General features: G+C 39.2%; 1 protein-coding gene across 1 annotated transcript; it reads right to left on the reverse strand.

Moving 5' to 3' along the window:
- Nucleotides 1-7145: 7145 nt before the first annotated feature.
- On the reverse strand, nucleotides 7146-15800 carry lactbl1a (lactamase, beta-like 1a; the record flags this gene model as incomplete). Its single annotated transcript, XM_084068718.1, has 6 exons — nucleotides 7146-8124; nucleotides 9767-9872; nucleotides 11519-11739; nucleotides 12675-12832; nucleotides 13472-13578; nucleotides 15695-15800. The coding sequence occupies 6 exons, from the start codon at nucleotides 15798-15800 to the stop codon at nucleotides 7146-7148; spliced, it is 1677 nt and encodes a 558-aa protein (XP_083924844.1).
- Nucleotides 15801-18051: the final 2251 nt, after the last annotated feature.

An 18051-nucleotide genomic window follows, 5' to 3' on the forward strand; every position in this document is an offset into this window, starting at 1 on the left:
ATGACTAATTCATTAGGAGTTTTGTTTTGTTTTGTTTAAAAGTAATGTTTTCCTGTAATCCTGTTTATTCTGACCAGCACTTATGGGGTTAACATTCCTGTGGGGAACGTAGCCAGTAGAGTGTGTTGCTGCCCGGACGGGAGAGAGTGGAAGACATGAAGAAAGAGAGGGACCGAGTGGTTTCATTCAGAGACATTTCTGTATGATATTATATGTTTGCAGTGCACAGACCTGCGTGTAATTTGTGTATTACATGAGTGTTTGCACAACAGTCAGTATAAGAGGACAAGCTGCAAGTTTGACAACAACAAGAAGACTTTCTACACGAAATTCAGAGACTGTTGTTTTCTGTTGTGCTAAAGGCTAACGTCAATGCTAACAAGCTCACAGTGAGTCTAGAGTCAGTTCATAGCTCGTGAACAGTCGTTTCTAGGCCCAGTTTAACTTCCACAGTAGAACTGTTAAGGTGAAAGTCTGTTGTTCTCTACTGGAGGACACAAAGAGGACAATCCAAATAGAGTTTCAGCAACCAGGGCTTCACAAATAGTTCTCTGGCAACGTGGGATGAGAAGATTGTGTCTGGACACATGATGCTAGTCTGCTACTAACCTGCACCAGTGAGTGACTGTTGGAGTAACAAGGAACATTCAGGTATCATTCTTTTATTTCTGCTCACCAAGGAGTGAAGGGGCCAATGTGATCTGAGGCCACAACGCACACAAGCAACAACCAGGCCTGCAACTTAAGGTTTTTAGGTTAACTTAGAATAGTTTTGCCGGCTTAAAGGGACTGAGTATTTGTGTGTGTGTGAGTGTGTGTGTGTGGGCCCACAAATTATAATTTAATAATTTAATTTAATAATTTATAAAGTGGCTTGGTGTTGAAAGAAAGGTGGTACACTTTTGAATAATATCTTTGAGAAGGTATATTATTTTTGGTATTTTGCAATAACAGTATTGCAGCATTTTGTATTCCTGACAGAAGAGGGGTATTTGTTATAAAGGTTTTGAACCTGCATTATTGTTGAAAAGAACATTGGTATTTGTTGTTTACATTTATGTCCATTCTATTTCCTATTTTGCACAATCATTGCACAAACAACTAAATAATTGAGATTTATATTTTTCTAACTACTTGGTTGTGTGAATTCATTTCATTGTTACCTTTTAGATAGAGGGTCCATATGGTTACAGACCTAAGTGTTTAATATTGAAGCTAAGAGAGGCTTATTTAATATACTTTGGGTTAAAAACGGCATGAAAAGGTAAATTGATAACATTGTGACTTTAAAAACTGCTTTTGCATTTATTATTATAAAAGAGATCTAAGATAATTAATACTGAGTTAATCAGAGTTAAGTTAAATTTATTTAAAAGAACTCAAAAGCCCTCCCCTCAACCACGTGATGATCGAGGGGACCGCTACATATGATTTTGGCTCTTTGCCAGACACTTCAGAGACCAGGGCAAACTCACTGAGAAAATACAGGAGGTGGACACCACAGGACACCACAGGAAACGACTCTTAACCACTTAAATGGTGCATTTACTGTATATAGCAGCTTTATCCAAAGCGCTTTGCAATGTTCATTACATTCACAAACATTCACAGCAGAGGAAACGATTGGAAGGCCTGCTCATCAGGAGCAGTTAGGGGTTCAGTGTCTTGCTCAAGAACAAAGTTATGATTTTGTGCAACATGTTCAAAATGTTGGGACTACCTCCTAGATTGGGAAACACTGCCTTACAGTGACCAGTGATTGCCATTGGTAAGGAGAAACTACGTGCAGGCATGTTCTGTTATTGTTGTTTTGATTCTGTCAAAAGGACATACTAGAGCAATATCTTGGCAACTTTATGACTAGTGTTTTTATGGCTAATGAACTGAAAAAACTGAAACCACACCTTTAAATCTTAATCTCCACCTGTCAATCAGTGGTAAAGATTAGTGGAGCTAATTTAGGACACTGGTGTAAACAGTAACCTTGATGCCAGGTGATTCCATATATATCCTGTTCGTCCTATTTGAAATATTATCTTGTGTACAAGAAGCACAACTTTGTACAATTATTACATGGTTTTTATTATTTTATTGAATATTTTGGTACAAGTGATTTATACACGGTATTATGGCAGCAATGAACAGATACTAAATAAAAATAAAAACTTTTGACCATATAGGCTCACGTGTTTCAACTTTGAGTAGCCAACTAGACTATCAGAGTAACATGCTGCAGCTTAAGAGTCTGTGAATAAAAATGCAGCTCTGTAACTGGAAAAACATTTTGTAAAGTAAAAAGAATGTTATACCATAGGCATTAGACATGAACTAAAAGTAATTTAATATAATATGCCGCCTATAGAGTATTATAAATCCTCAATGGTAATCAGACCCACAGTGCAGGATTCCTCATCAACAACCAGTGCAGGCAACAAATTCACAGATCTCACATGAGTCGGCATTGACAGCCACAGATGCTGAAACAAACACGCACGCGCGCACACACACACACACACACACACACACACACACACACACACACACACACACACACACACACACACACACACACACACACACACACACACACACACACACACACACACACACACACACACACACACACACACACACATATATATTAGTCACATGGTTTTGGTTGACATAATTATGGAACTCTCAACCTCAGAGAGAAATTACTTTATTAGTAGTAGCCTCTAACTTTATTCTAACCAGTGTGGTGCAATGTAAGACACCATTAGGAACACTAGTGTCCCACATTTAGTTTGGAATCAAGTCTGAACACAGCCAATTTAAATACCTTTGTCTCCATTCTCTTAGTTTAAATGTCACGTGACTCTAATTAGCAACTTTTGAAAGTGCTTTTATCCACTTATGGCCTATTTTATACTTCAGCTATTCCAGAATTTCTACAACGCATTGCGATGTGACACGTTGTGCACGTGTAGATCTGATCTATTTTCAAATAATTGTGAATGTTTGAAATAATTTGAAACATTTTGGGACACCAGGGTGAAAGTGGTTAAGATAAATAAATACATACCTAGTCTGGTCAAGGACAACCCTGCATCTTTATTCTGGCAAAGAGGTAGGAAGTCTTTTGGCAGAGCAGGGTTAGCGCATATATCCAGCGCCTTTTCTTTTATGGACCGTAGGTTCTGCTTTACTGCCTTAATTTTCATCAGAGCACCCAGTTCCTTCACCGACTCCAGAGAAAATTTGAACTCTCCCTCCTATGAAGAAATTAGACACTCGTTAGCTGAAATTCAGTATCATAATACAATTTGTAACATAGTTAAACATAAAGAAATCGGTGCTTTGAAATAGCATGATTTTTATTTTTTATTATTATTTTTTTTAATAAAAGACTGTTCTCTGAAAAAAGAGTAGGCTATGTGGTGTTGACTGCAAATAAGGACTACATAATGTGTAAATGAAGATGATGCATGACCCAAAGAAGTCTCAATGTCAGTAGGGCCGGCAATATATCGATATTATATTGATGTCGTGAGATGAGATAGAGATACCTTCTGGGATTTTGGATATCGTAATATAAAAATAGCAAAATTAGCCAATCTGCAAGTTTGAAGTTCTGATATTTTCGAAATATCTTGGGGAAAAAAAGGATATTATTGTTCAAATATGATATTATCATAACAATATCGATATCAAGGTATTTGGTCAAACATTTTCTGATACTGGATTTTGTCCATTTCACCCAGCCCTAAGTGAGTCTAATTTTCCATAATTTTGCTACATTCGAGTTAATATCCTACCATGATTTGTTTTTACGGGAATTTGTTTGTATGGCAATTTAAATTAGCATACAAAAAAACTCCACAGTAGGCCTACTCTTATGCACATGCAAAGGGAACATTGCTTATAAGGATGTAAAAACATTTTTTTTTGTGCTTTTCAAGTTTTATTTAACCACTTTCAACATGGCGTCCCTATTTTGGGCATGTCATAGCAAATTTGTAAAAATCTCAAAATTATATAAAAAAATAAAAAAAAGCAAAAATACCAGATCTACAAGCTCACAAAGTGCCGTGAAGCGCTGTGTTGTGAACTTGTAGATCCCAGACACCTAACACAATCATATGAGAAGTATAAAATAAGGATTAAGTGGTAAACAAGTTATGTAGGGCGCTCTTACCGTGACTGTTACAGCACTTGACACTTGACACAAAGCAACAAGTAACAGTGAAAGTGGGATGGCAGCCTTCATGTTGTCTTTCTGTGGCAGATGACTGACTTCTTCCTTTCTCTTGTAGCTACTTTGAGGTTTCTCTCTTGGTTGTGGTTTGTACAAAGCACTCCTGAGTATTTATAAAGGGTCGGTTGATTTTTGTCTGGCACTAGGGGCAGTTAATGATGAACGACAGGTCATTTATCATGCCATAAAAGCATGTGTTATCGGGTTGTGGAAAAATAAGGAAGTGAAATGAGGGATATTGATTGTTTTTTAATCACATGGCTCTGATACGATGTACTAACTAGGCTACAACACAAGTTGTCAAAAAGATAATAGTATACCTGTATGACTGATAGCCTAGTATTCATTCTTACACGTGGTTCTCTCTTTCACTGAGACTCAGATTTGACATTTACAAAGTCTAGTTTCTTAAAGTTTGTTACCTCCTTGTTGTCTTTGCATAGTCATTTATATCCATTCTCTGATGTAAACATACATAGTCTCATTGGGGGACAATACATAGAGTTGCAATAGTTCTAAAAGTAATGAATGTTAGCAGTGTCATTGTGCTACTACCATGTGTTGAAATGACATCCTTTAAATTGATTGATTGATTTTCTAAAACACACCTGAACTCTATACAGGTGCTAATACAATATATACAATGCAGTCCTTTCACTTTACAATAAGTAAGTACCAGGGCTGTTTTTATATAGTGTTGACAGTATCCACTTTGTTTGAATTTGTTTGAACTTGACTTGAGGCCGATTCTACAAATACCTTCTAAATCAGTAGTCCTCACAATTTCAAGATTTTTCAAAAATGTAAAGAAAATAGCAGATGTACAAGCTCCCAGCGCGGCTGTGAGCTTGTATATCTGCTATTTTTGGATTTTAAATGACACAGATGCTTTCCTAGTTTTAACGGGTTAAGTGTAATTTCACACCTATTTTTGTGTTGGGAGTGAATGGAATCACTACTTCATAGTGCAAAGACACAACAAATAAATATGATCTGTAGCTTAAAGCTTAAATTGAAAGTTATCACAAATAAAAATGGAGGGCTTATGTATGTAAGTAATGTAAATGGGCGGAAAGTCAGATGCTGTCATTCGAGATGACTGGAAATGCTGTTGGAGGGCTCATCTGATGATAACCTATAGAGATTGTTTAGGGAAGTCTTAACTTAAGCCCTATATGATTCATATAGTCATTTGACAAACAGCAAAAATAGCCGATCTACAAGCTCATTATGCGTTGTGATGCATCACATTGTAGTAGCTTGTAGATCTGCTAATAAACAAATAATTTGACACATTTTTAAAATGTTTGAAAATGTGCAGAAAATACGGATGCCAGGGTTAATTAACATGGTTAAAGAAGTGAAATGTGAGGAGGACAAACACTAAATGGTGCAAGACCCAGGCCCAGCTCAAGGCATTCACTCTTCAAGTAGACCCAATGTCAGAGCTCTTTGATCGATGAATTATCATCAATGCAAGATGAATGTGTCTTTGCACAACCTTAAGTCTAAGTAAATCTACCCTGGAGGAGTGAAAGGTTTGTTTGCAATGTTTGCAGTTTGTTCTCAATTTCTTTCACTCTGACAAAAATGGGTCAACACTAAGGAGTGTTGACCCATTTTTCAACTCTCCCATGATGACCACATTCATATTCTTTATATTCTTATATATTTCTTATTAAAGCCTTTCTGTTTCTCCCATCAAATATTTACTTTAACTGACAATATATTTTGGCCAAATGAAGTCATGTGTCAGGAATCAGGATGGAATCAGGATACACATTACAGAATACATATTTTCATTGCATTCTTGATATGCTCGTAGTGAAAATGTTAAATCCAGGTGACCTGTTTTGAAGACATTATAGTTAAATTAGGGTGTCCCGCATGGGAAACCAAACAATTACTGTTCAGCTAAAGGGTATCTTGCTTCTGGGCTGTAAGGCTATTTTGTTATATTTACACTGGAGAGAGTTTAATCCACACCAAATTATACTCCTATGTGGGTCCATTTTTACAAGGTCAGAGTTAAATAAAATGATGGAGCTCGCTTAAAATATGTTTTTTTAATCACCCACTGCTTTACACTTAACCTCTGATGTGAAAATAAAGTTGATTCTTAATTAACACTGAGGATGTTACTGTGTACATATTCTTAATTGGAATATTAGCTCCTGTAGCTGTAAACAGCCCACATTATTTATGCCGTATTAATCAACAGAAATTTCAATTAAGTGGACACTGGACAGGCGTCCTATTTGTCTATAATGTGAAAATGTGGACCTGGAAACCCAATTTTAAGATAGCTATAATGTGAATTAAAGTACAAACACATAGATTTCAAGTATGGGCTTTATATTCACCATTATTACAGTATCTTGTTTCATACAGGCTTGCATGACCAATGCTTGCTTCAGTACTTAGGCTAAGCAGTGCATCGTCACTGGTTTATTTCAGTGTTGGGGACTTAAATAGATGGATTAGCACTTGACATTTCACCTGCAGAGCTTAAACAATCGCACCTGGATTCTTTTCTCTTGCAAGGACGCATTTTAGGCACTTAAGGTTCACAACGTCTACCCATCCTCTTCTACTTGGTAAACATATTCATATAACACACAAAGGTTGTGTTTGGGTTTTGCTGAAGATTAACGAGAGCTTAGACTAAATGATAAAAAGCATATTATGATCAGGAAGTAAAATGTAACGAGTCCATATAAATGCATTAGCCTCAGCACACAAAGAACATCCCGATATAAAACTGTATAAAAATCAACATTCACACCATCACTTTCCGCTCATAAGCCACATTCAAATACAGGCATTTGTAAGGGCGGTCCAGTGTCACTCATTTATTCAAAGTCTGGCTTGTCAGTCCTACATTTGCTCAATGGAAACATTAGTAGCCTCATTGAGCAAAAATTGGTCTACGAGGTATTCGGTTCACCCCGTAAGTGTTGAGTCCCGGAGAGTCAAACCCCGGTGACAAGCCTTTCTTGTTGAATGGGTAGAAGTTGAAGAGTTGTCTGTCCTGCGCCTCCAGAGACACTGAGGCGCTGTTAACTTTCAGTTTGCAGGGGTACTGGCTCTCAAACACAACCTTGAAGACTCTCTCTTGGAGGAAGTCCAGCCGGATGGTCCGGTATTTGGCCGGCACGGCACTGTCCACCTGCGGGCCAAACTGCTGCATGACCAGCACCCCATCTGAATCCACCTTGATTTCGTAGAACGTCATGTTCCTGTAAGTGAAAAAACCCATGTATGGAGTTGGGTTGGGCGGTGGCCTGAGCGTACGGCGAGCTTCCCTGAAAGCCGCCTCCACGGCGGGGATGATGTGGCTGTAGGCCTTGCTCACCAGGTCCTGGTCCTTCGGCCGCACCCCGGCCATCAGGACCACAAGGCCCAGCTTGAGTCGCGGGACCAGGGAGAAGGTGGCGGCGTAGCCGTCCAGATCCCCGTCCTTCCTCACAACGTCGTAACCTAGCTGCTCGTTGATCTCCCAGGGTGTGCCAGTGGAATTGGCAAAGTAGCCACTGTGGCAGCGTAACATAGGGGTCAACATAGTCTTGAGGGTCTCCTGCTGGAGCAGGGGCCGGCTGTAGGCCCCCAGAAGAGCCATAGCCAGTTTGGCCATGTCGACAGCTGTGGAGTACATCTGCCCCGCAGGCCGGTACCAGCCCAGGTTGTAGAGGGGAGCCGGTGCTCCGCTGCTGTACACCCCCATGGCCATTTTGCGCTGAACGGCTGGTGTGATGTCAAAACCAGTGTCCTCCATTCCCAGACGCTCCAGGATGTTCTCTGCCACCCAGCTCTCATAGTCAGAGCCTGTCACCTTCGGGGCCAAGACGTTGGCCAACAAGGAAAAGGCCACATTGCTGTAGTGACATCTGAGGGAGGAGAATAAGAATCGTTATCACATACCCAACCTTTATTTGTGCTGAGTGAGGGGTTGATAAATGGACTAAGAGGGTGAAAAACCTGTGCTGATTAGTCAGACCAAACACCACAAGCACGCTGAATTGTTTGTCACTGCAAGTGCCCTGCTTCTGAAGGAGCTTGTGTCAATCATGGACGAACTCTGCCGCCAAACGTGGTTGTTACAGGTAACACAGTCTGGTTCATATTGCCACCGTAACCACAATTATCAACGTTCGACGACTTTGATCACATAGACCAGAACATACTCTGGGACAAAATATTATAGGTGGGCCTAGTTGGCAATACACTGAACATCCTTAACCACTTAAACACCAAATGGTTGAGCGGAGTCCCTCAGGGCTCTATACTAGTGTATTTTCTGTTTTTTATTATTACACAAGCTCACAACTCGATGCGTTGCGTCATGTTGTGACCTTATGCTGGGGTTTAAGTGGTTAATGCTTTGTATGAAAATGTGAAGTGTTTGCGTCAATGGCTGTATTACAGATTGGTATCGACATTGGAGTAAAATATGGCTGTATTTTATGTCCCATTCTCCTCTATTCTCCTCTCTCTTTAACATACAGTACATTGCCCTGCACTAGTCTGTTCAAGAAATGATTTATAGCATTTTAACGTTGCCAGAGGCAGATGAACAGAACTTATTTCAGTTAATAAATGAACCAGAGGCTAATAAACTATGCTAATGATCAGGTACACTATCACCTCAGCTGATAGATGTTTCTGTACCCTATAGTGACAGTATACGGCTGAATCATAAATCTATGTATTTGTTCACTGTGTGTGAACTCAATGCAGACATTAGTTCAGAACAGTTTCTTCAACTCTCAAACCATGTTGTACTTGTCCTATATTAATGACCTTGATGTGATGATGCTGATAAATTGTGTGTAATTGTAACTGGTAAACACTGCACTAATGATCGTGCCACTGCCAAAGCCTGTCACCTCTTTCTTAACAGAAGATGCTCTCTCATGAGCGTTTACATTTACAATGTAACACTGTACGATTATATAACAATCTCTATCTGTAACTGTTTTGATAACAAACTGTATGATTGTTAACAACGTGACCTTTTGCAGTATTGTAATATGCGTTTATTTTTAGGTAATTTTTAGCCTGTGTTTCGCAACTTCAAGTTAATCCATACTATCTAATGCACTTCACTCTGCATGATCTGTGGTTTGAGGAGTGGCACATAAATAAAATGTTTCCATCTTTATCTATGTATTAACTCTTAACCTAAATGTTACATTTTCCCAATGTTACACTTTAAACTAAGTGTAAAATGTTCCCATGTCATTATTGACCATTTATAAGGTGTATGACATAATGTCAGTCACGATTAGTTATGTTAAAATTTGAAAATAGCCGATCTACAAGCAAACAATTGTCGTGATGTGTCAAGTTGTTAGCTTGTAGATCTGCTATTTTCAACCATCAGTCAGTAAAGTTGGTAAATGTCCAATAATGCATTCTTATCTTGACTAAAATAGTGAAAATAGCCTATAAATCTATTTTCACTATTTTCTAAATTTGTGTAAAGTATAAAATAGTGGTTGAAAGTATATTGAAAATGACAAGTCTTACTTGGTGCCTGGATCTGCAACGAGGACATCATCCTGTAACAACTCCAGGGCTGTCTGTGTGTCTCCGTCCCAAAGGAGACTGGTGCCCCTTAGTCTTCTGGGTAACCCTGAAAAAACATTCAACTTTATAAGTAAAACTAGAGAAAACGGACCTCATCCTGTGTAGGGAAGAAATGCCTTATTTAAAAATGAATATTCTCAAATTCCTGTGATTTGTGGGCACAAAAAAAAATCTGGTCTTATATGCAGTGTACAATGGACATGTCAGAGGTGACTGGCCACACAAACTGAATGTGGACGCTTTGATTACATAATCATAAAATAACAAACAGGTCAAGGGCTGCTTTTGTAGGCATTTGGCATGCACAACGGCTGCTGATTCCCTCAACAAGGATATGAAACCATCAGAGGAATTATTTGACATTTATTAACTTTACTAATCTGTTGGTATGAGCTTTATCCTTAACAGTGTAGTGGTAAAGACCTCCGCCTCCACGGCCACTTAAACTTAGCAGGCCAGATACTGAATAACATTGACCATGGACTGTAAAAAGAATACTTCCACTGTCTTTGGCTCAGATTTCTACACTATGGTAAAAGCTCTGCTAGCACCCCCTAGACAATAACATGAGAAATGCAAAATGATTAGGATTGGGGGTAAGGGTATAGGGGGTTGCTGAAGGTCATTCTCCCAAACATCCTGCAACTATTCTCCCTCTCCACGGAAGCACAGCCACAAAAGCTTTTCTTGTTCAGCATCAGGTTTGGACTTGGTCCATAAAATCCTCCCTGCCTCTCTCCCTTCCGAACACCGCTAGACTCCCAATCAGTTCTTGTGGGTGATACCATTTGTGATAGGAAGTTGATTTATAGCTAATGCACTGCACCTAGTGATTTTTTTTGTTATTCTATCACAACTGTCTTTATTGTGATTATTTCTTATTTTCTGTATGCTACTATTTCAAGGATAAGACTACTAACATGGTTTCAAAACCACACCAATAACCTTCCAACACCTCTGGTAGTCAACTTTGCTGACATAATCGGCTGAGTGGTTCCCTTCCCTATATTGGTCCTTACTAGCTAAGTGATTCCCTTTACTCATCTTACATTAAGCTGAACCTGTGACGTTGACTCCAAGGGAGTCTCCGCAGCAAAATCCTGAGTGTTAATCAGGAGATAAATGAATACTCAGGATGTCCTTAAAATGGCCACCCCCGTGGGTTTCTCCTGATCGCCTCTTTTAATCCCGCGAGATGATTAGCTTTATCTTTAGCCACAAGCCTTTTACTATTAGCTTATCTCTCTATTCATGGAAGCTGGGGTCAAGTAAAATGCTATACTGGGATATGAGGAGACATACCCTTAACAGAGAATGGACACGCATCAATACCTGGTTTTGGACCCCATTCACCTCATTCGCAATCAGTGATAATAATTATGTGAATAATAATTGTTGCTATGAAGTTGTACGGAAGAAGCACTCAGTGTATTCCTTATCAGTGATTCTAATTACTGTTTTAATTCCCAGCTCCCCCAGTTTGATATGCATTAGGCCAAGGATTTCCATTTGATACTTTATTTCATGGGACATCTTCACTGTAAAATCCTCACCTGACAATATACAAAACAGGCTGGCAAACAGTCTACTGCGAATCACAGGTCCATTTGGCTCCATTTGTACATTCGCTGTCTGGGGGATTTTACTGTGTTGGACAGTGACATAAAAAAAAATCATGTTTGGTATAATTACCAGAGAGTTGACTGCCCATGCGGCGTAGGGTGAGTGATGGTAGGCGGGCTGTAGGGTCCCTAGCAGAGATGGGTTCTGGACCCTGGCGTCTCCCCAGTGGGTTCTTTATGGTAAAGTCATCTGCATATTTCTCGAATGGGTCATCCAAGGACTGCACCTTTCCTTCCTCCCACAGTTTGTACAGCATCAGGGTTGGAAAGAGCTTGGAGACGCTAGCAATCCTGCAGTTGGAGAGGATACAAATATGTGTCCTTGGGCAACATCAAATATAAAATGAATAGCTTTCGTTCTGAAAGGAGGGATATTGAAAAAGAATCCACACACTCCCACAAAGTGATTTTGAACTTGCATGACATTTTTCTATCTGTATTAAATAAAAGCACTTCATATTAAGGTATTATAAGTTGCTTGTTAGCATGAATATTACTAATGTCTTTATTCAAGCATTAATTAAGGGCTTATTGAGACAAACCTCCTAATAGCTTACAGTAATATTATTTTGCTAATTTAATAATGCATACTCAGGCGCTAAAATGTGACTAAAACAGAACTAATAAATGATCAATACTAATGCTAACAAGCAATTAATTAAAGATTAATATGTTGAAAAGTAAAGTAAAACAAATGTTACCCTCCAATTTGACTATTTATCTATAGGCTCTCTCTATTGTCTCTTTACATCAGGACAAAACGCTCTTTGCCATAATGAAAATATTCCACGTTAGATAATGTGTACAACTCAGATTATGTTACTCATTTTAATTAGATACTGATTTCTCAGCACGCAACATCTCCACTGCCCCGCCGGAAATGTGAGGCCTCAATTTAGTAAGTGCTTCAGTCTGTGTGAGTGTGGTCATAATCATCTACTATATGTAACTGTGCTAAATGACCAAGGCTTTGGTATAGATGACTACAGTAATCCTAAGCTCAGCTCCAACCCCATCTAAAGCCTCTTGTAAATAACATATCTGAACGTAAATTATAGGCGGCCAGTGACATTTTCCTCAGCTGGAGACCGGATGTGTGGTACTATATTTGATTGTTTGAGAAGTGGGTTAACTAATACAAGGCAGTGTAGGATACATAGATGGATGGATGGATGGATGGATAGATAGATGGATAGGTGGATAGATAGATATTCTTCACAGCTCACCTGTACACAGTGTATTCATTGGGTGGAGGTGAAGAGGGGTCACTTCCGTTCCTCTTGCCAAAATGTCCATTCCACAGAACAGAGTCATTCAAAACCACAATGGCAGATATCGCCGGTAGCTGGCTTTTGTCAATGCTTGTCCTCAGAAGGGTATCTACCTGTTGTGGAATATAAATGGAAAAACAAAAAAAGGAAATATGTATTCACTACTTTATCCTTGTATGTCTGTTTCCCTTTTTGTTGTGTTTTTATATTCTTAATCAATAATATTTGTATTGATTTGAATAATTGTGTTGCTTTGAAAGGTTTGGAAAGGCAAAAAATAGCAGATCTACAAGCTCACTGACTGAAGTCTAAGCTTATCACCGGAAATGACCCCCCCCCCCCAACTGTTTACTGTAAATATCTGTCTTTCTTATTATTACACGTATATATGATGTGTTCTTTTTGTGTGCATATTATTAGATATTATTGTTTGTCTTAAAATGTCTCCATGAATTGAATACACAGGACCTTAATGGAAATAAGCCCTAAGGGCTTATCTGGGTTATCCTTTTAGCATTCTTTTGTATAAATCTGTGCCACTGTGCCTTGTTTTTGCAAACTGTTAATAAAGTATTCAATCAATAAAAAAATAAAAAACATTTTTGAAAAACCTTGAAAGTTTTAGATAACTTTTGAATAATTTAGAAAAGCTATTGTTCTCTTCTCGTCCATACATAGGCTGTTAGTTTTTTTTTTTTTTTTACATTAAAACGTTTGAGAACCACTGTACTAGGAAACACTTTTCAACGTACCTGTTCTAAGGCCTCCTTCAGCACTGTGATTGGATGCTGAAGTCGAACAGGCTCAGGGAAGCGAGGGCACATTGGTTCCTGTTTCACCTCCTCTGTTACAGTCACTTCTGCAGGCAGATGGAAACAGTAAGTTATTGACATGGTATCATACATGCAGGGGTGTAAAGCTAATTTACTTAAGTGCTGTACTTAAATACTATTTCAATGTATTTCCATTTCTTCATACTTTGATACTACATCTCAGAGGCAAATGTTGTACTTTTACGCCACTACAATTATTTGACAGCTTTAGTTCCTAGTTACTTTGCAGATTTAGATGATTAATAATGCATTAAGTTTAATTAATAATTAATACAATTATTAAAAGTAGGGTAAATGATTTTTTCTTTGGTTAAAATAAGTGTTAAATAGCTCTATATTCTGATAGTACTCATTGCTTGTTCAATAACAGGAGTCTGCAGGTCTCTCCAGCTCTTTAATAATTAAACAGAAAATGCATTTTCAGGTCAGGACACCAATTGTATCCAATCATAGAGAACTCAGTGCAAGCGGAACTCAGAACAAGTGAAATTGGAAGTGATGACACAAAGAAACGAGCAGTCAAAATTGGAACTGGAACACTTTCAAAATGAAGCTAATAAATGGGTAATCTCTCCTGATTGGCTGAGATTTTGTCACCTACTGTACCTGAAAATCTATTTTCTGTTTATCAAAGAGCTGGAGAGACGGGGAGACTCCTGTTAACTGAACAGATGCTCCATAGCAATGATTACAATCAGAATATAGTGCTTTAACCTTTGAACAAAAACCTTTTTTGTTTTAACCAAAACATATCACTTACCCTACCTTTAATTAAAACTCAGTTATGAGCTTGTAGAGCTGCTGTTTTTGAATAGCCAAACTACAAAACAGGGCTTAAGAGGTTAATGATCAATAATTATAGTCCAGTAGCATGATATGTGATTCTGAAATAGGCATTCTGGATTGTTACGTACATTGCCGTCAGGCACATGATTCACTGTTTTGGGTTTTGTTCCCTCTGCTTTTTGCCCTCTGTCTATCATTAATTCCCAGGTCCAGCCCATGCCCTCATCACTCCATCATTCAATCAAGGTAAATAATCACATGCATAGAATGCAGAGAGACAGTGTAGTGCCTCAAGAAACTAGGATTCCATGAACATGCTTCTTTCTAAACAAAATGCCATCTAAATTACATTCTTAACATTGTGGTCAAGAAAACCAATCTAAGTAACAGAAACATGAGAACGAGAAACCAAGATATGTCGCTACGGCAGCCATCTCTTGGTCAGTTGCTAGCATCAATCGAGGCAGAAGGTGGCAGAAAGGGGTACAGGGAGAGTGAAGTGCTAGGGGGTGAGGTGGAGTCTGAAGAGAGCAGAAACTTAGGAGTGAGTCTGCAGCTCTGACTGCAATGGGGAGTTTGTTCCATAGTTTTGGAGCCAGGAGGGAGAAGAGACTGGGATGTATATCCATTCATATTTTCACTGTTTATTAAATATACAGCATATTAATTTATGGTAAGACCCAGAGCAGATACATATATATAGTGTCAGATATCTAGTTACAGAATCTATAGTATAGATTCATTGTTTTATTTATTACATTTTGGTGTGGCTCTTGACCATTACTGTACCTGTACTTCTCCTGAGGCCTGAGTTACTGCAGTGTGCTATGACATCTGAATGTCCCTTATCTTATCTTATCATATCTTTACAGACCAAAGGTAGACCCTCTGTTTGCAACACTATACGCTTTGTTGTATTATTCAGGAACGCCCACTATTTAACCTCCACCCCACCCCCCGTCTCCCATGCCAAGGTTTAAAGCCTGCTTTAAAGGGGATGGTAATCCTTGCTGTGACAACGTCCAGCTTTGTGTAATCCCACTGCCGCCCCTGCAAACGAGCAATTACGCTAAAATACGCTAAGGAAGCCCAATGTCCAAAAGTGGTTCTTGTCAGCTTCAAAAAGTAACCCCCAAAGCCCAGAAATAACATGTGTGTAGGGGGAATAGTTATGTGCATCAGGTCTGTTACTGGGACCCAATAGTGTATGATTGTTGTTGTTTTAAAGGAACCCGCACAGCAACATCCTGAGTGTTAATTTCACTCAAACGGACACGTTTAGGTCTATTTTACACTCTGAGTTAAAGTTACACTGTGTGCTACTGTAGGTAAACATGGTGTGAGGGAGTGGCTTACCTATCACCATCTTTGGCATGCGATACTGCCATATGAAGCAGCCAGTCATGACCACAGAGATCAGAAAGAAGACCACCATACCCAACTTGGTCCATTTGACCTTCATCTTCCCAGTTTGGATGGTAACGTTAAGGGTTGGTCAGGGCTGGTGGGAAAGAAAACATAACATCAGCGATAATGGCAGGAGGCTACTAAGGAAGGAATGGATCATATTGCAGAGAGCAAACCACTTCACTCTTTAATTAAGCATCAGATGTCTACAATTGATAGTTTTCTTCATGGGCAGTCTCACATTCTTCACGGGTTTAAATGTGTTTTACAGATTATGTGTGCTTTTTCTGCACACTTTAAAATCAGAAGCTATCATTATCACACATTTCTCAAAAATACAAAATACATTCTGACTGCAAATTACAACATAACAAAAAGCTTTCTCAAACCAGTACCTCTTGAAATTCACTTTGCAACAGAGATTATTTACCACAAAACTGACTCACCTGAGAGGGGGAAAAAGAAGAAAAATGCCTCAAATCCTCATCAGCACATGTTCATAAACAACGTCTGCAGAAGGCAGGTAGCCTATCCAGAAGGGTCATTTTACAGTGACCTGAGACACCAGTGTAGGAGTTGTCATCGGTGGAGTTAAGAGAATCACTGTTCCTGAGCATTCACTCCCCACCCACTCACTGCCACCTACATGCATTTAATCCTAACCATGATCCCTGGCTTGAATCGGGATACACGGGTGATTCTCTCCCCACAGGCGCCGTGACATCATAATCTCCTGAGACTGAAGGCTGCAAAGCAGCAGGACGGAGGAGGGTGTCAGACAGTGGGTAAGCCCTTATCCTGAGCAATCAAATCATTTCACATCAGCTGGGTTATTCCCAGTAGTGGACAAAATATCAACCCCAGTGCTTGAGTCAAAGAAGATACTCCTGGCGAAATATTACTCAACTAGTGAAAGTTGCTCTGTCAAATTTGTACTTGAGTTAAAGTACAGTACCAAGTGCTGTATTAAAATGTAGACATTTTCCAGAAGAATTCAAAGATTTTCCAGAAATGTTCAAAACAAATAATAATAGTGAGAATAGTAGGTTAGATTCACTGTCAACACCCAGGTTTGGGAGATAAAGATGCTGTTGATGCTTTCTTCTTTGGTAGGAGACAGCAGCACCAGATCATATGCAAACAGTAGGCATTTGACTTCTGTGTCTACAAGGGGGAAGCTGGCTCCCACGTAGAGGCTACCCTGGATAGGGTGGAGGAGGTGATGAAGGTGCGTAAACTGGACGCTATCAAGTCAAGTCAAGTAAAGTCATCCTCCCCCAAAAGGACACACACTAGACTTCGGTCTTTTGTGCCGTTAGGTGTGAAGATGTATAATGATGCACACTATGGTCACTATGGTCTGCTCGTTCAATAGACTAATTAGTTCGGAAGTAAAGTAACAGCAGTTCTCTACAGTAAGGACACTATCTGACATGGTTACTGTGTGTGCTCCTATTATTTATTTTGTTGTGCATTATGCATGCACTGTTGAGGGTGTACTGTATGTATTTTGTTCATTATTGATGGTGTTTCTTTTGAGTGTGCTGTGTATCTACAGTACTTGTCTTGCCCTGTAACTGTAGCTTGGTCACTTGGTCAGTATCATGTCAGTATCATGGTCAGTATCATGTCAGTAGTCAGTATCATGTCAGTATCATAGTAAATATCATGGTCAGTATCATGGTCAGTATCATGACAGTATCATAGTCAGTATCAGGGTCAGTATCATGTTCAGTATCATGTTCAGTATCATGTCAGTATCATGGTCGGTATCATGGTCAGTATCATGTCAGTATCATGGTCAGCATCATGGTCAGTATCATCTCAGTATCATAGTAAGTATCATGGTCAGTATCACGTCAGTATCGTAGTCAGTATCAGGGTCATATCATGTTCAGTATCATGTCAGTATCCTGTCAGTATCATGTCAGTATCATGTTCAGTATCATGGTCAGTATCATGTCAGCATCGTAGTCAGTATCAGGGTCAGTATCATGTTCAGTATCATGTCAGTATCCTGTCAGTATCATGTCAGTATCATGTCAGTATCATGTTCAGTATCATGTCAGTATCATGGTCGGTATCATGGTCAGTATCATGTCAGTATCATGACAGTATCATGGTCGGTATCATGGTCAGTATTATGTCAGTATCATGGCCGGTATCATGTCAGTATCATGGTCAGTATGTCAATATCATGGTCAGTGTTATGTCAATATCATGGTCACTGATGTATGTTAAAGAGTGTTGGACTGCATCCCTATCTAACCCCCAGCTTAGGGGAAAGAAGTTGGTCAGTTTTTTCA

Source organism: Gymnoscopelus microlampas (assembly GCF_963454915.1).
Source record: "Gymnoscopelus microlampas genome assembly, chromosome: 10".
NCBI classification, from domain to species: Eukaryota; Metazoa; Chordata; class Actinopteri; order Myctophiformes; family Myctophidae; genus Gymnoscopelus; species Gymnoscopelus microlampas.